General features: G+C 32.1%; 1 protein-coding gene across 2 annotated transcripts in view; it reads right to left on the bottom strand.

Moving 5' to 3' along the window:
• The window catches only part of Sema3e (semaphorin 3E), a 269,653-nt gene that overhangs the window by 41,510 nt on the left and 208,355 nt on the right, over positions 1-19,788 (bottom strand). For both annotated transcript variants that reach the window (XM_047562566.1, XM_047562567.1), the window contains 4 exons: positions 14,745-14,838; positions 3,031-3,150; positions 1,810-1,952; positions 255-369 (listed from right to left, as the gene is read on the bottom strand). In XM_047562566.1, coding sequence (XP_047418522.1) covers positions 255-369; positions 1,810-1,952; positions 3,031-3,150; positions 14,745-14,838 — 472 coding nt within the window. The remainder of the gene's footprint in view (positions 1-254; positions 370-1,809; positions 1,953-3,030; positions 3,151-14,744; positions 14,839-19,788) is intronic.

Genomic DNA, 19,788 nt, shown 5'->3' with positions numbered 1-19,788 from the left:
AGGGTGAATCCTTTCACTGTTCTGGGTTTTGGCTGACCACAGGGATGGAACCAGAGGCACTGACTCTAAACTAATTAGATGGATCTCCTGACATCTTCTGCCACCACCAGGTACCTGATCAAATGGAAAGAACAGAAACTTGCTCTATATTGGATACAGGTCAAATATTGCAAGAAACAAGTTTTTCACATGTACCAGAGATAATGAAAGCTATACAACAGAGATTAAAATTTAATTCTCACAATAAAACTTACCTAATTCATCAAAATACGTATCAATTCCATTCATTCCTGGTACTGAGCAAACCAGTCTTGCTTTCAGGAACGTGCTCCACTTATTCACCAGTATTCTCTGCCCTCCCACATCATTCTGTGAAAAAGAAAACATAGGTAAGTGGGCACATAAAGAGCTTTTACCAACAACAATTTTAGCATTATTCAATGTACAGATGTCAAGAGTTTTAACTTTTTTTCTATTAAAGAAAATTTAGCGTAAGCCTCAAATAAATACTAACTGTCTTTCCTATAGTTTCTGTTTTGCTTTGTTTGCTTTTCATGTTCTACCTTGTCAGCATACTGTCACTCTGGAGCAATAAATATATTTTCTTGGTATTAAACAATGTTAATATAGTAGTCTCTCCTAAATGAAGAAGTGGCTTTTATGACATTGTAGCCTTTATTATTTTGTTGATAAATAATCTGTATATATACATATTTACATGTGTGTATATATATATACACACACACACACACATAAAGTCCATATATAATACTTATGTATGTATGCATATAAATACCTTAAATTTATTCTTTGACTTTTGTAGTGCAGGGAATTGAACCCAGGTCCTCACAAATGGTGGGCAAGCACTGTACCACTGAGCCACATCCAAGCCCTCTTAAATCTATGCTTAAATTGATTCCTAATTAACAAATTTACATTTGTAATATTATTAGCACTTTCTAAGTTCACATTGCTACTTCAATTTGCTTGAATGTTCCAAACCTGACTGAAAACTCAAATGGCAGATTTTGTTTTCTATAAAATCAACCAACTGAGTTGTTTAAACACAATTGTGGATATTATTCAGATTGTGAACTAAAGAAACAAAAAAGATTTTGGTTAAATATATTAAAAAAAGAATTCAAACTTCTTTGTAGGAAGAAATAGAGACTAACTATACACTACTTACTATAACTATAACTTAACTATAACTCTAACAGACTAATTATAGACTGTTCTTAGTAATGGCTTTGAAAATGAGAAGAATCATACAAAATACAACCTCTTTTAAGATAAAACCTGCACTAGATATGAAGTTTTTATAGATGTGAAGTGTTATGGTTAGAAGTGAGGTGTCTCCCAAAGTTCATGTGTGAGAGGTTTAGAGGAGAAATGATTGGGTTATGAGAGCCTAATCCAATCAGTGAGTTAATTCCCTGATGGGATTAATTGGTAACTGAAGGATGGTATGATGTGACTGGAGGAGGTGGGTCCTTGTAGGTGTGCCTTTGGGGTATATATTTGGTATCTGGCAAGTGGAGTTTCTCTCTCTTTCCTGATCATCATGTAAGTCACTTCCCTCCACCTCACTCTTCTGCCCTGTGGATGAAATCCCAAGGAAAAATCACAGCAGTGAAAACACTGAATAAAATACAAAATATAAAGCTTGGTTTCTTAAATACTAATTTTGGATGCCTACAGAATACTAGACAATATTTAAAGCAAAAACCTACTATAAAATTTTTAACAAATGCATGGCCATAAATTGTGAGATAAGCAATTTTAATGATTGAAAAACACAATCCTCACCACACAAAGTCGACCCACTCTGGTGTATATCGCGTGGGCATTGTTTTCTGCCTCTAGGGCCTTCTCAGTAAAAAAGAAATATACTTTGTTGTCATCTCGATCTTCATTGTCAGGAATCATATATGAACCTACAAATTTTGGTTCTATAGGAGTGAAAAATGGAAGAAAATTGAAAGAGATAGAATAACAAAATAAGGTTATCCTAATAAATTACATGTCACCTGAAGTTTTAACTTTAACTCTCATCATTTTATAAAGAAATACATATCCCTTGAAAATTTTAACCAACAATATGAAAGAGATAGCTATCTCTATTTTATTTGCATGTCAACAGACATTTTTAAATTGAAAAATAAAAATGTTGGGGAGAGAAGAAATAGCTTTGAACAACATACACTGTAAGTTTAAAATGCATTCAGTGGAGGTACAGACTTGGGTGCCACAAAGATAATCTTCATATTTCCTTCTTCTGCACGTAAAAAGTGAATATAAATATAAGTAATGTTTTATAATAAAGAAGTCTATAATTACTTGTTTTAATTCACAAATCATCTACTAGCCTAACTCATGAAGATCATTTTAAGTTTAAACTGGGAAATGTTTATAGTCTAAGAGGTGTCAATAAATTGCCTTTGATTGATATAGTATGTGAAATATTTTAATGATAATATGCTACTTGTAGTGACCAGGTATTTTCAAGGTTCATAAAAATGTTGAAAATGAAAGTGTTCACCATAAAATGAGCTCCTAAACATACCAGCCTAAAAAACATAAATAATATTCCTTACAAATAATTCTGTTAGTGAATGGGTAGTGAACTTTCTAAAGTTTTGTATCTAAGGTGCCATGTGATCCTATTAAGACAAGAAAAGCAAAGAAATCAATTCATTAGAAATTATACCAATTGATAAGAATAGAAAAACCCTATTGAATGATGTATTTTTTCACTTTTCATATATTTGCTTTGTTTTATTCATGTAAATTTTGACTTGTAAGCATTACTAGGAAGGTAAATTACTTTTATAATTAAGACAATCCATGATGATATGAACTGATGGACACCTACCATATATTTTAACTCAAGGATACTGCTGAGAAAAACATCCTCGAATCTGTAAAAACTGTTATGTTTATATTGTAAACATCAAAGTGGCAAAATCATCCATGAATTCTAGGCTTGTTTTCAATTTTGATTTCCTATGTATCCTGTCTCAGTCCTACCTTTCAACAGACGCTCATCATCATGCTCAGTACGAATATGGGCCAGTCGCCCCATGCTCCGGAAGATGGCGGCATCTCTGCCCCAGTAGTCACTGTAGAGCCCAGCGAATAGTTCACTACCTACATGGATGTGTTGATTACAAATAAGTCAGTATTTCTCTATCTGAAAACAAAGTACCAACCACAATTACATTAAACACATCTGTTTCCCAAAACATATTGACCTTATGACATCAATGCTATTGTAGTTAAGGACATGGAAGGTACACTCAGACTACCAGGATTTGAATCCTGACTCTGCCACCTGCTACCTGAACTAGAGCAAGTTGCTTCAACTTTCTGTGCCTAGTTTCCTTCTTCTGTGAACAAGAAAAGGAGTAGTACTCAATTGAATTGTTAATAGCCAAACACTTGGAATAGTTACTGGCAAATGCTAAGACCAAATATTGGTGAATAATATGGCTTTATCTTATTTTACTAAACTTCTTTTAACCTTTATATCATCAGGTCTTTATTATTATTATTATTTTATTGCAAGTGTTATATGTGAGTTAGGTTATTCAAATTCTTTTTATATCAAGAAATTGCTAGTTGGACGTGGTAGGCTCACACGGGTAATCCCAGTGGCTCAGGAACCTGAAGCTGGAGGATACCAAATTCAAAGTCAGCCTCAGCAAGTTAACAAGGCTCTAAGCAACTTAGTGAGGCTCTGTCTCAAAATAAAAAATTTTTAAAAAGTCTTGGAATGTGGCCAAATGGTGCTTTTAAGCATCCCTGGGTTCTATCTCTAGTTAAAAAAAAAAAAAAAAATGAAAGAAAGAAAGAAAAGAAGGAAAGAAAGAAGAAAAGGAAATAAAAGAAATTACTGTCATTAACATGATTTTATTGTGGTAACTATAAAAATCTGTCAAAGCTGTATCTAAGTCAATCAGCTATTTAATTTATAAGTATATGGTTGAGTCGTATATGATTGAGTCAGGCAGGAAGGATATAAGGAAAAAGTTCAGGATTTAAACTGTCAGACAAGAGAATGACCGAATGATGTTAGCTACAACACATGGTGGAGGTCATAGCCTTAAAATTTGATGGAGGAATTACGCAGATGTATTCAGGATCTCAAGAAATGAAAATGTGTCTTAGGAAACAGAAAGAAAGGGATTAAAATTAGTTTAAGACAACAGAAAAATAATAAGAATGTAACCTAAATCCCAGAAAAATAGCAACCTCTTAAGTTCAGGGACTCGGAATCCCTTTTCTTCTGCATGACTATAAAAGATAATGAGTGTGCCCAGAAGTGGTACCAGAAGAACTGTCCTGGTACACGCAGCTCAGGTGTCCTGTGCTAGGCAAAAAGTTATGTCCAATAAGCAAATAATATTATATGATTGGAAACAACAACATTAATTTAGGGTGGTAATATTATTTTCTTAATGAGCATCACAGAAGTCTAGTAAGGGTTCAAAACAAATATGGAGATACAACAATGTAATCCAATATGGATGCTTTTCTGAATTCTGAAAATTTGAAATGGTACAAATATATATATATATTTGTATATATATATACACATGCTATTTAAAGTGTTTGAAGTCTAAAAGAATTCAAATTAATTGTTTTTCTAATTTAATATATAAAACTATGTAGTGAATTTAGAATTAAGACTATTATCATTACAGGCATAAGATTTTGACCAAATATATAAACAAAATTTTAGAGAACTTGAGTTTCTTACTCATATATTTCATTTATTAAATTAAAAAAAATTGTCTTAAAATTTATGAAGGATTTTATCCACTAAGGTAAAGCCCTTAAGACTTCAGAAATTTAATATATTCTATATATTTGTATTGTTATGGTTTGGACCATGAAGTATTGCCCAAAAGCTCATGTATGAGACAATTCAAGAAAGTTTAGAGTTAAATGATTGGGTTATAAGTAGCTTAAGCTAATCAGTGCATTAATCCACTGATAGGGATTAACTGAGTGGTAACTATAGGCAGGTAGGGTATGGCTAGAAAGGTGGGTCATTGGGGGATTTGTATTGTATCATGGTGAAGAGAGTTCTTATTTGTTTCTCTGTTTCATGGTTCCATGTCCTAAGCTGTTTCCCTCCACCACACTCTTCCACCATGATGTTCTGTCTCACCTTGGGCCCACAGCAATGAAATCAGTCATCTATGAACTGAGACCCCTGAAACCATGAGCCCCAAAATAAACTTTTCTATTTGTTCTTGTCAGGTCTTTTGGTTACAGCAGCAAAAAAAGCTGACTTAAACATGTATATTTAAAGTTTGAGAAAGTAGCCACTGTGTTATATATGAGGCCAATTGTAAGGAAATTTATTTTCGATTTGAGGTAACTATTAATTTTTTAAAAGTTATGAGGTATTCCTATAATAAGTTACTTTTTCATTTAGAAAAGATGAACAGTTCTAAATAAGTCGTTTTTCTGTTTACAAAATTCAGTTTGGATGTTCACAAACTATATAAGATACACATAAATGAAACCAAGGTTTATCACAAAGGAAGTGAATTCCACCATGGATGCATAAAACCTATATAGTAATACACAGATAAAATCTATATTTCCCACAAAAGAATTCACTTCTGAACTATATTTTTGTAAGAGGGAAAAGCCAATGTGGCAGAACACCAGCAAGGTAGATGGTGCACAGGTGCTCATTTTACTCCTCAACTTTTCTTAATATTTGAACATTTTCAAGAAAACAAGTTTAAAAAGAGAGATCGGTTTGTTGAGTCATCCCTTATATTCAACATATGCTAAGTGAAATGTGTGATAACAAAAAACTGAAAAATTTGGATATTAAATATTATTTGGTAGAGAAAAGTTATATCAGAACTCTTATTTCAGTAAATCATATTCTTTCTTGGTAACAGAAATGCACATTATACTTATCAAAGACAATTAAGGCTATATTCTCCAGAAACTGTAAAACTACATATGGAGAAAGAGTATTTTAAAACAAAATGCATTCAGTGATTAGGAACATGAACCCATGACCCGTGATTCAGTCTGCACTGCTTGATCATGGATATGAGAGAGAGTCACAAGGAATTCAAAGAACTCGAGAATAAACTCTGGTATAAACAAACAAGTTGTTTAAGAGATTTAATTGACTATTAAAATGCCAGAGTGTTTTTATTTATTACAGTTGAGTTATATGTTCCTTTTATGGAACATAATAAATATAAAGGCATAAATTTATTTTAAACATTATTTTTCTATCGTGGGCTAGGCTGAACATTTAATGCACGATTTGTATAAAGAGCAAGTTCCTTAAAAATCACAAGTTTCCTATTAAGTTTTTAATATTTGTATAACCTAATTTCTTAAAATAATTACTATTGCTATCAACTGTAGTATTTATATTACTACACATCAATTTTACTAATATATTTGTCCCAATTTAGAACTTTGTTCTAGAGTTTTGTTTTAATCAATGCTGTAAAGTTAACAAACAAGTACCCATTTTAGCCACTAGATGGCGAAACTATGATATCAAATAATACATCCACGCAGTTCATCTGCACAAAAGATGATAGATTTCCATTTTTGCCCAATTTCCCTTTTGGTACTCAGATAAAAAGAAAATCGTTTGTGAACAATTCAAATAACACAATATGAACTGTATGACTTAAACTTCAAAGCAACTAGACAGGTGCTAAAAACTATACACTATATAAATGGAACCAAATGTGTTTCTGTTGGAAATGTTAGCTTTTCCTCAAAAGGAAAGATTTGCCTTTCACCTTTCATATCTTATTGTCAATGTGAAGAAAAAAATAAATACGCATTACAATAGATAATGACTATGTTTGGCAAAATACTGTCCTAAGAAAACTAGGAAAAAAAGTACATGTAAACAATATATAATAAATTAGAATTAAACTTTAGGTACAAATAATACCTAACAGTAATTAAATGAGTAAAAATATTCAATATCATTATATAACTAATAATACTTACAGCAATTACATAGTATTTAATTTAAAAGTTTACCTTAAAATTATAATTATTTGGTATCAACAGAGAAAATTTGGTATTCTAAAAAATACAAAACAAATCTAGATAAATCATATTTTCAGGGACTAAAAACGTAAAGCTTCATATGAGGCCTGAAATATGTTTTAGGATTTCAAGGACTAGAGCACACCTACCTATGGATTTAGTGTTCATTGTAAATGGAAATAAGATATTTAATAAATGTATTATTTTAGCCATTAGACTTAATTGTTTTCTAATCTATTTTGATATTCTGAACCAAAAAAATTGATTTTTTATGGCACATATTGTTTTCATTTTTATAGCATTGGCTTCTGATGGTAATGAGTTTAGGTGGCCAAGTATGATTATTATTTTAAAAAACAGTACATTTACAAGGTATTTAACTTATTTTCATGCTCAATAACTATTTCTATACACAGATAAAAGAATAGTGAAAAGAAATCTCCATGGGAAATCTAGCAAACTAAGTCTCCAGTTCAAAATCTGCCGTTTGACCATGGCAAAACCATTCAATATCTCAAGATACTCTTCATCTGTAAAATCAGAGAGACTTACATCTACTTTCTTAAGCCTGCCAAGCAATCTGCACTCTGACTTTTTGGGGTTTTTTGTTTTTTACCTAGAATTCTGCACTTCCCTTCTTAGCTTATTCCCATTTTAATGGACAATATTGCTTACTGACTCCATAAAACTTTCCTTGACCAAACTTCTCTTGGTTTACTAATTCCTTGTTCTACTTAGCCCCCATGCCTATTCTTAGCATATACCAGTCATTGTACTGTATTTTAATTGAATCCTCATATGCTCAACACCATGTCTCACAAATATCTAGAATACAGAAGATGCTCAATGAACAGTCACTGTATCAATGAATGGCTTAATAAATTAATAATCAAATATATAATGTTCTTTTAAACTGTTAAAAGTCTATAACATGTTAATAAGCAACAATCAATATAAGATTCTGATTTTTCAGAATGACTTCAGGAACTTGAGGAGCATCAGAAGAAAGAATTTATATGGATAACTGAGTTTCTGAATTTTTGTTTCTAAAGGCTTATGTCACCTAATATTTCACATTACGAACCCAGGGAATGTTTTGTTCTAGCATTTGTTCCCAATGGTTTCAGTCTCAGTAGACATTATTTTGTGATTAAAAGACTGCACCCACTAAATTGCTTTTATAAAAGAAAATAAACATTGTAAATAATTCTAAGGTAAAGTATAAATCAGATAATTTCCTCAACTCCTTTTTTACAGTATGAACTCTAATTGAAGTTTTATTTAAACATAATGCACTGTCTTTATATTTCATGAAACTTTTGAACTGTATATTATCTGAGTTTTTATTCACCATGTTGGGATGCAGGATTTAAATATGTAGCAAGAAATGTTCACAGTAGCTATTCACCACCTCTCATCTCATTTCATTCAAGCACTTCTGCTTATGTTGCAAATACACATCCTACAATTCAAAATAATGTGAAACATTTTGCGTCATGGATTAGCACATGGCTGAAGACTGATTTAGCTGACTAACTTTAAAACTGAACTGTATAATTTTGTAGAAAATTATTTTACTCTGAATGCACTATTTTGCAGAAAGGACTGTGACACGCTAATTGCAAAGAAAAATAAAATGCACTTAAGAGGTAAGTATGGGTGAGACTGATCCTCATACTGCAACATCTCAGCTCAGATTCTCTGCTTGGGACACTGAAAGAAACTAAGAAGAATACGTGATTTCTTTAGGTATTTATTTGTTTGAACTTTTTGTATCTTTGTTTTGTTGTGGAAGATGACAAGTATAGCTGTCAATGTTGAGAAGGTCATTTCTGAGGCATAAAGGAAAAAAAATGTGTTTTCAATGTGTTCATTTGCATTTGCTAGTACTGATGTCTGCATTGAGTTTTCTTGGTGACAAACCAGTGACATTGATACCACCATGGTCAAACCAGATTCTTAAGGGAGATCAATGGAGCCTTGAAGAGGAGGATTTTTTCCTTGTCTTCCCTTCTTTTCTTTTCTTTCCTTTTTTTTTTTTTTTTTTCCATTTTGAAGAAACCATAAGCAAAGTATTCAAATAGCTCCTCAGAGACAAACGGTCATAGCCAGAAGCTACAGTAAGCATGTGGATAGTGGGCATTTTGCCAAAGGTGAGAGAACAGCAGCCTTGGAAAAAAAAGTCTCAGATATTCTTTAGGGACAGAAATATGGTAAGGGAATAACTTGAGGCCTAAGTTTCTGTACAGTTGAGGTGAATTCAAGAAATGAACCAGTACATTCATTTATTGTTAATACAAGTTATAATTATAAAGATATGTATTTTCTTCTTCACTGGATATTCTTAAATTAATTTTCTAATATTTATTTAGTCCTTTGTTCAAGGAATATTCATTCATAACTCTGTCCTAAATGTAAATATAGTTCATAGAATTGGTAATGAGATGTATATTCACAATGGTGTTATTATTCAAAGAAAGTTCAAAAAGAAAATATCAGTGGTTGTAAACTTTGTAATTTTATTTGCTGAAAATGTATCATAAGACAAAAGAAATGTAGAAAAAAATTTCACTGACTTCAAAGTATTTTTATGCAAGTTGTTTGTTGAAATAAAATTCAGAAATTGTTTAAATTGAAAAGTATCCTTAAAAGTGTCCCACTAACAGTTAACATCATGAAAAATCGCAGTGGTTTTCCTTTAAACATTAGCACCAGGCATCCTATCATAACTTAGGTGATTCATGCATGGTGGGATTAAATTTAACCTGGTAAAATAAAAATTTTAAAAAATGGCTCTAGGATTGAAAGAAGAAAGTATAAGGGAACCTAAAGTTACTGAAGGTATTATCAGCTTAATGAGAAAATCGTAATATCATATCAAATATAACTGATGAAGAGTCATTTCCTGACTGATCAAAGTGATATATGACATAAAGAAAATATTTCTGGAATTTTAATTTGGCCCAAACCCAGGAAATAATTCACTTATTATTTTACCAATAAGAATTTACTTATCATCTTAATTAGTAAAATAAATACATATCTTTGGATGATTTGAAATGCATAGATGAATAATGCAGCAGTTCATTTTAATGAAAAATTCATTGTTTCAACAAACTTTTTAAAAAACTAGGCTGTAATACTTTGTATAACTTAGTTGCTTAAAGCTGCTTTAAATACAACATTAGCAAGCACGCTGGGGGAGAATTTGACTCAAAACAGAAATATGGCACCTGGGATTGAGTGTGTATGCATGCCACCAAGATAAATTATGTTACTACAAAGTGGTATTTGAAGAACAAGCTTAATTAATATATGATTTCATAATGGTTGGTTTCCAAATATACAGAACATAGCTCAGTAAGGAGCTTGATTTGTTCTTAAATCCTCTTTCACATAGAATCATAAGTTCTTAACATTGTATTAGAATGTAAATCTAATAAAAATATGCTTATTAACTTATCTCTCCTACCAAATGATCTCAATATTTTTTCAGTTTTGCAATAATCTTTTACTCCAAGCAATCTTAGATCGACATAATTTAAATTGACTGAAATTAAAACTTTATCTAAAGTTAAGAAATTATATAGGACATTCTCTGCTTTGCAAGCAACATTTTTTTTCTTTGAGGACTTATAGTTTGATGAATATTATTACAAATTTGAGTGTGCTATCATAAAATTTGTCTTCATTAAAACAGGCATTAAACATTGTGGGATATACATTTAACAAGGAAACAGAGAGCAATGGTCTAAAGATGGGTATCTTTATGTTGGAGTCTTGTTTTAACCCATCAGCACAGAACATGTGTGGTCATAAAATACCACATTAATACATTCTTTCCCTGTCAGAGTAAGCTGCACTGAGCTTGCCAAATTCCAACTCAGGTAGCTCCATTTTTCCAGCCCACATTCCTACTGCTTTTTCAATTGGGTGAATTATTTTTACTTCCCCTCTTTTAAAGAGCTTCTGGCTCACATAGGTTATCAAGTTTCCATTCCAGTGGCTGCTGCATTTCCACAGTGAGTGAATGATCTCTCCAAGGTACTTTGGGATGAAAGCGAGTGGATAAATGTGAAGAATTATATTTTTATTTCTTCTCTTTGGAGGGATTATTCTATAACCTTCGTGTTTAGCTTGGAGGGCTCTTTTGATTTGATTTCTCTTCTGAATAAATGAAACAGCCACCCAGATGGCAAGCACTTCACATTTCAGCAAAGTGTAATTTGATTTGGAAGTTCAATGAAACTCACTTGGAAATGTCCCTCCAGTAATATTTCCCTCTTAAAAATTTCAGTTTTAAATTCCTGGCTTCATGTATAAATAAGCTCCAGGGAGACAAAATGTTGAGTGGCAGGGTGGCTATAGTAATTATTTTTCTCCATTTAAATAAAATATTAAAATGATTGATCCTCTCTTCTGATATTCTTAGGATTTCACTGTGGAAGCTTTATATACTGTGTAATTTTCAACTTTCAAATATCCTTTTATTAATATGAAAAATATTTCAAAAATTTTTTTTTTGTTTGTTTAGGTTCCTCAGTGAACACAGAAGGCCTATTCTGTGCAAGAGACAATATGGTAAAAGATGAGAAAGATTTTTTTATAGACAGTCAAATCTTGTATGTATGAAGATATAAAAATCACTAAAAACTTTAGAAAAAGATCGTATGAGTCTACCAAATGGATGCATTTTAATTCACATCCTGCCAATTTCTTTGGAACGTCTAGTATTTATGGATCTGGCATTCAACAAAAGTGTCATTCTTAAGATTTTGATTCCTACTAAGTCTACACTGACTTAGACAACTTTGTTTCCATATTTAAAGTCTCGTCTTCATACTCTGTTCACACACACACACACACGCACACACACACACACTTCACATGCACGTACATGTGCATAAATTGGTGTATAGGGGAACTCAAAATATTTTAAGACCATAATTCTTTAAAATTTTTCATTCTTTAAATACATCGTACATCTTTTTTCAAGTCCCTGAGGAAATTAATTACTATGTGAAATTCTCCTTTCAAGTTTTTTGAAATTATGAAGCCTAAGTCTAACTTTTCCCATTAATAGAGCTAACATGAGAGTTTTTCTTTTATGAATCAATTTATTTTGAAAACTTTATTTATTTATTTTTTTTGCCTGAGTACCAAGATTGGGATGGAGGAATGTAGGGAGTGGAATGTAATGCCCATCAAAATCAACTTTCTGAAAAGATAGTCTATTAAACAAATGGTGCTGGAAAATCCAAATGTAGCAAAACAAAATTAAACCTCTATTTCTCACCCTGCACAAAAATCAACTCAAAGTGGATTAAAGACTTAGGCACTAGAACAGAGACTCTATGTCTAATAGAAGAAAAAGTGGGCCCAAATCTTCATCATATTGACTTAGTACCTGACTTCCCTAATAAGACTCCTAAAGCACAAGAAGTAAAATCAAGAATCAACAAATGGAATGGATTCAAACTAAAAAGCTTCTTCTCAGCAAAGGAAACAATCAATAATGTGAAGAGAGCACTTAGAGAATGGGAGAATATCTTTACTACACATACCTCAGATAGAGCACTAATCTCCAAGATATATAAAGAACTCAAAAAACTTAACGTCAAAATACAAATAACCCAATCAATAAATGGACTAAGGAACAGAATAGGCACTTCACAGAAGAAGAAATATGAATGGTCAAAAAACATATGAAAAATATTTAACATCTCTAACAATTAGAGGAACGCAAATCAAAACTACACTGAGATTCCATCTTATTCTAGTCAGAATGGCAATTATCAAGAATACAAGCAATAATAATTGTTGGTGAGGATGTGGGTGAAAAGGTACACTCATACATTGCTGGTGGGACTACAAATTGATGCAACCACTCTGAAAAGCAGTATGGAGGTGCCTTAGAAAACTTGGAATAGAACCATGGTTTGACCCAGCTATCCCACTCCGTTTTATACTCAAAGGACTTAAAATCAGCATACTATAGTGATGCAGCCACATCAATGTTCATAGCAGCTCAATTCACAATAGCTTAATTATGGAACCAACCTCGGTGCCCTTCAACAGATGAATGGATAAAGTGGGGTACACATACACAGTGGAATATCACTCATCCTTAAAGAAGAATGAAAGTATGGCATTTGCAGATAAATGAATGGAGCTGGAGAGGCATTTGCAGATAAATGAATGGAGCTGGAGAGGCATTTGCAGATAAATGAATGGAGCTGGAGATGGAGAATATCATGCTAAGTGAAAAAAGCCAAACCCCAAAAAACCAAAGGCTATTTTCTCTGATAAGAGGATATTGATCCATTATGGAGGAGGAGGGTAGGGAAGAATGAAAGAACTCTGGATTATGCAAAGGGGAGTGAGGGGAGGGAACAGGGCATGGGGATGTGAAGGACAGTTGAATAAGATGGATATTATTACCCTATATATGTGTATGATTACACTACTGGTGTGAGACTGCACCATGTACAGTCAGAGGAATGAGAAACTGTTCTCCATTTATGTACAATGTGTCAAATGCATTCTATTGTCATATATGACTAATTAGAACAAATTAAAATATAAAATAAATAAAATTTTAAAATCAATGAATACATTCAGCATACACAAGAGCACATTAGCATCTGTGTCAACTCTAAATCAAGTTTAGAACATTTTGATTAATCATCAGTGACCAGTTTTAAGTGTTATTAGTTTATTTAGAATAGAAATCTCTTATTTTACACTATTTCACTTTCTGCAAAGATGAACTAGTATTAGTAGAAAAAAAATCCTCTAACTATTGCAAATGTAATAACAGAACCTTTCACATTTGTACCATACTATATCAGAATCTCTCAATACTGAGAAAATGGAATATTCTTATTAGCACCCATGTCAGGTGTCAGTCAGGGTTTGCTTTCTTCAGTTTTATACATAGGCACTCCCATCTGTCTCTACTACCATAGTGCTGGAGGATTTGACAAGTGTGCTGTTTTCAACCTCAACTAATATAAGAGAGAAAGAAAAATTACAATGCTTTATTGTGTTTACTTGGGTAGTTCATCTAATTAAATTGAATCAAATTTAAATATAGAACACACATTGCCATCTTATTTCATATCCCAGCATGTATATTTAGTGATAGTTTGGTCAGTCTCTGTAATTTATATTCTAAATTAAGAAAAATTTAGACAAATAACTTTGCAATTCTTAATGACTTTCTGATGAATTCCAAGGAAACTAGGAAAAGGAATTCAAAGAGGAGAATATTAAAATTCCCTAAATCAGAAGAGTAATTAAAACATAAAGAAGTAACATATGTTAAAACAGTTTGGTTTCTCTAGCTAAATGTTTATAAAACATTTTGCATTTATAATTGCATTTTGCATTTATAATTGCATTTTGTTAATAGTAAAATGACACTATACAAATGTCTTACATCAGGTACTCAATGACAATTTTTTTCGAGATGGGACGCACAGTTCACAGCATCTGCACTTATTTTAGAATCAAATTACTCAAGTTAGCGTGGCTTGAAATTGAATATCATTGCTTCTAGCACCAGTAAATAGATATGACAAGGCAAAGTAGATAAAGAAATACCAAAGAATACACTGACATTGAAAAAAAAGTTTGGAAATCATTCTGAGTACACCACCTATGTCTACAACAAAGATAATTACCAATTAAAGTGGAGATGAAGGAGGAGCTGGGATCAAAAGGACATCTGCCCCTTCCTCGTTCAGATCTGTGTGATTCCAGGTGAAACAGAGGATCCTGAAGAGAAAACCAGAAAGCCATTGTGAATGTGACAACTTTAACAGGAATTTAATTGCTCAGCTAAAACTTTAAACTTCAACTATTTACAAAACAAACAGGAGATCAGTAATGTCAAGTTATTTAGTAAAACTGAGCCCTTCTCTCATGCCTCTCAAAAAGTATGCAGGTGATGAAATGAAAGAAATCAGCAATTTTGATCACTCAGTCAGATAATATTAATTTATCTGAGATGTGTCAGTTAAAAATTATAAAGAAGTCAAACTTGATTAAAAAATTACTAAAATGAAGTTTCTATGATAAAAATAGAATTGTGGTTATATTCCAGAAATGCCTTACTGATTTTCTGAATAGTTTGGAAAAGGACAATGATAAAATTTACAATCAACAAGTCAGAATATTTAGTTTCAATAATTTTTATTCTTCATATCTTTGTATAAACATTCACTATTTAATCGAGAATTACTGCATAATTACTGCAATGTTTTAATTAATGCCATAATATATATACTATTTCATTTTTAATTTTTAATATATGTCTGCACATGAATAAAATATTATAAATAAATATTTGTAGAAAAATATATTGTTTTATTGGCTTCTATTTTAATCACATAACCACTGGAATTTTCTTCAAATATTCCCAGAATTTGAAATTCCCATTAACGAATTTTTTATAATTAACTTCCAATAAATGTACAGTAAAAGAAAGTCATTTAGGAAAGCAATAATGCAAATTACCTTCAAAAATATTAGAAAAACACTGATTTTTCAATAGAGCATTGCCCATTCTTCCCACAGTGGCATCTCATGAACAACCCTGCCCATCTGTGGGCCATGAGCCTATAAACAAACCTGAAGCCCCGAGTAACCTCTGAGAGTTGAGTGCACTCCTCTTGAGCTTGAACTTGAACTTGATTTTCCTCCTCATCCCATTTCCTCCACATTATCTGCTCTTAGTCTTGCCATTCTTATTTAACAACTTTCCTCTTTATTTGATACTCTAAATTCACCATCCTGATTCTGCCATTTCAGAATCTTTCTAGTACAAGCTGAGGCCACCTTACCCCCATGATTCTCCATCCTTGGATTTGAAACAAAGCCTATAAAATTAAATGTGATTCTAGACGTAGAGGAATGGTTAATTTATATTTTAATCAACCAAGTTTTACTTATTTAGCTATTTCACACAAACTAGAAAAAAGCAAGAATGGCAGTAAATAATTTGAGAGATGTTTGTGTTCACTTTCCACGAATGACAGTTTGCAAAGACATGAAAAAAGTTTGTCCAAATGAGAATTACAGGTTTCCCCACCTAACACCTATGCTGAAGGAGTTTTCAATTTTGCAGATCCATAGTATTATATGAAGAAGGAAGTGACCAAGAGTTTGTTTACCTGTTCAGTTACTGCCAATTTGTAAAATATTTGAAAAAATAGTAGATAGAGTAAACATTTTATATGTGTTCTAATACAATGAAATGGAAGGGTCATACAGAACTAATGAAGAGAGGTACTGAGCTGCTTTCTTAAATCAACTTTTAATCTCTAATTACTGATGAGGTTGTTTTCACCTAAGGGATATATTCAGACAGGTTAAACAATAAAATTGAGGTAGAATATTAGAGAAAAGGAAAGGGATCATGGGAAGATGAACAGGAGGGGAAGGACCTATAACCATGGGGTAGATATGATCAAAGTATATTGGCAAGTCCAAATATGACATGTTGAAACCCACTATTCTATATAATTAAAATGCACTAATTAGTAAGTTTTAAAGAAAAAAAAACAAGTACACTGTTTCATTGCTTATTTATTCAAGAATGTATAATACATTAATTTAAATTTAAACTGTCAAGTGGGTGAAACAAATAGAACATGTAAACTGAAAAATTTCTGTGACCAAGAGATTCACAGTTTGTAGAACTGCAAAGTTAGATAAAGGAAAATGAAGTAACAATTGTTTAGGTAAGTCACAATTTTTATAAGTAGAAATCAGAATCTAGGCACCTCGGATCCTCAGGTTATTCTAGATTTGTGTTGCTCAGCAGAGTCTGAGGTATCATGTATCTGATATTGGTGTGTTTCACTTTAAAAAGAAATTGACTCAATAGGAGGCTAGATTCACCAAAACTCCTGCAATCTTAACATTTTGAAAATAATTAGGTGGAACTTGGAATTATTCTGAAATTTTTAGTTATAGAAAAGGCACGTTTCTGTGTAATATATAATTCTATTTATGAAAACACGAACTCTTCTATGAAGCCTCAAATTTGACAGTGAGGATATATGAACACTGAATACCGAATACTGATGTACTCTTCAAGATCTCTACCTCAGCCCCAAACTCAGATGGACCTCACTTCACTTCTCACCTCTCCACAGATTTCAAATGCCTACTGCACATTTTTTGATTGATAAATCAAATAAATTGATTTATTTGCTTAGCCTAGGTCAACAGTGTTCATTTAAAAATAATAATAAGTTAAATTTTTTGTCTGCCTTTTGTTTATTAAAAATCCATATTTTTGAATACCTTAAAGATATAACTATTATTTTAATATTAAAAATGATGTGTTCTATAGTTTCTAATGTCTTAGCCCACAATTTTTTTTTTAAAAAAAGAAACTGTTAGAACATCCTTGCTTTAAATGTGTACCATTCTTAATGAGCCTAGGTATCTGACAACAGATACTCGATAAAGAAAATATGGTATACATACCATATGAAATGAAGCTCTTCTCAACCATAAAGAAAGAAATTATGTCATTCACTGGTAAATGGATGGAACTGGAGGACATCAAACTGGGTGAAATAAACCAGACCCAGAAAGTCAAGGGTCAAATGTTTTATTTCATATGTGAAAGCTAGTGAAAAATAAGAAGTGAAAAAAGGGAATCTCATGCAAAGAGAAGGGAGAACATTAGAATAGAGGAAGGGAATCGAGAGTAAATCGTAGGAGTAGGAAAGGGGAGGAACTGTAGAATGAAATTGTCGAAATTATGTGCATGTATAAATATATTACAATGAATTCCACTTACATATAAAATGATAATGCACCACTTTAAATAGCAAGAAACAAATAGAAGGAAGACCAGTAGAACAGAGGAAGGTGGTGGGGGTATGGTGAAGGAAGGGGAAGGGCATGTACTAGGGATTCAAATGGAATACACTGTGTTATATTCACTTGTGAATATGTCAAAATGAACCCCAGTATTACGTATATTGTCACAAACTAAGACATAAACTTTAAAAAATAAAAATTAATGAAACAGAAAAAATATGCACAATTCTTCTCACACACAAGAAATTTCTAAATGCTTACAGGATGTATTCATTTCATCCCTACATGATAATATGTGATTAATATTACTTCAGGGAGTCAAATAATGAAAAAATGGTAAATGATGTCAAATTAAATTTTAGATTGGGATTCTTCTTCAATTTGAAGAGTATTCATATGTATTTTAAATACTATATAATATGAAAAAATGATTAAAAAATTACTTTGAATATATGAAAGTTCTTGAATCCCTGTGTTACAATTTTCCATGGGTATTCTTTGATCTTTTCCAAATTTGAGCAATTTCTAGATGAACATAAAAATTGCTTCATTATCTTGTTGCTACATAAAATAGAATGGCTAACATTTTTAAATAGAATGTGTTGTGTCTTTCTATAGGAGTGTAATGTAAGTGCTGTCAATATTCTTTTTTTGAATTATGTTAGGCATTTAAAAATAGTAGCCTTTTAAAAGTACGTTTTTATTTTTACACTATATCTCTGTCTTTTACTTTATTTTGGGGTTACTAAATTAAATAGTTTTAACAATTATATGTTGACTAGTTTTTTGTCTTTTTTATTTACTTATTTGTTCTTTCTAGATATACATGACAGTCGAGTGTATTTTGACATATTATACATACATAGAATAAGTATAACTTATTCCAATTAGGATCTCTTTGTGGCTAAATATGGTGTGAACTTACATTGTTCATATATGCACATATAAGGATAAGAAAGATATGTCCCATTCGTTCTACTGTCTTTACTATTTCCACCGTCCCTCCCTTTCCTTCATTCCCCTTTGTCCAGTCCAATTGAACTTCTAATCTTCCCCTTCCTTGTTGTGGGTTAGCATCCACTTATCAGAGAGAAAATTCTGCCTTTGTTTTTTTGGGACTGGCTTATTTCACTTAGCATGATATTCTCCAATTCCATTCATTTACCAGCAAATGCCATACTTTCATTCTTCTTTATGGCTGAGTGATATTCCTTTGCATATATATACCACATTTTCTTTATCCATTCATCAGTTGGAGGGCACCTAGGTTCGTTCCATAGCTTGGCTATTGTGAGCTGAGCTGCTATAAACATTGAAGTGGCTGTGTCACTGTAGTATGCTGATTTTAAGTCCTTTGGGTATAATCCAAGTTTTCTAAGGAATCGCCATACTGCTTTCCAGAGTGGTTGCACCAATTTGCAGTTCTACCAGCAATGTATGAGTGTACATTTTTCCCCTCATCCTCACCAACATTTATTATTTGTATTCTTGGTAGTTGTCATTCTGACTAGGGTAAGATGGAATCTCAGTGTAGTTTTGATTTGCATTTCTCTAATTGCTAGAGATGCTAAGCATTTTTCATGTATTTTTGGACCATTCATATTTCTTCTGTGAAGTGCCTGTTCTGTTCCTTAGCCCATTTATTGATTGGGTTATTTGGGGTTTCTTTGGTGGTTGTTTTTAAGTTTTTTGAGTTCTTTAAGGAATTAGTCAAGAATGTGAGGAGAAAGCCTACAGAATGGGAGAAAGTATTTACCACCAGCACTTGTTGACTAGTTTTTATAACAAGTGCTATTATGGTATTTGACTAAAGTAAATTTGTGTGTGTGTGCAGTACCGGGGATTGAACTCAGAGGCACCTGGTCACTAAGCCACATCTCCAGCCCT

Source organism: Sciurus carolinensis, chromosome 8 (genome assembly GCF_902686445.1).
Source record: "Sciurus carolinensis chromosome 8, mSciCar1.2, whole genome shotgun sequence".
NCBI classification, from domain to species: domain Eukaryota; kingdom Metazoa; phylum Chordata; class Mammalia; order Rodentia; family Sciuridae; genus Sciurus; species Sciurus carolinensis.
The sequence above is the reverse complement of the archived record's forward strand: the minus strand, read 5'-3'. Positions and strand labels throughout refer to the sequence as shown.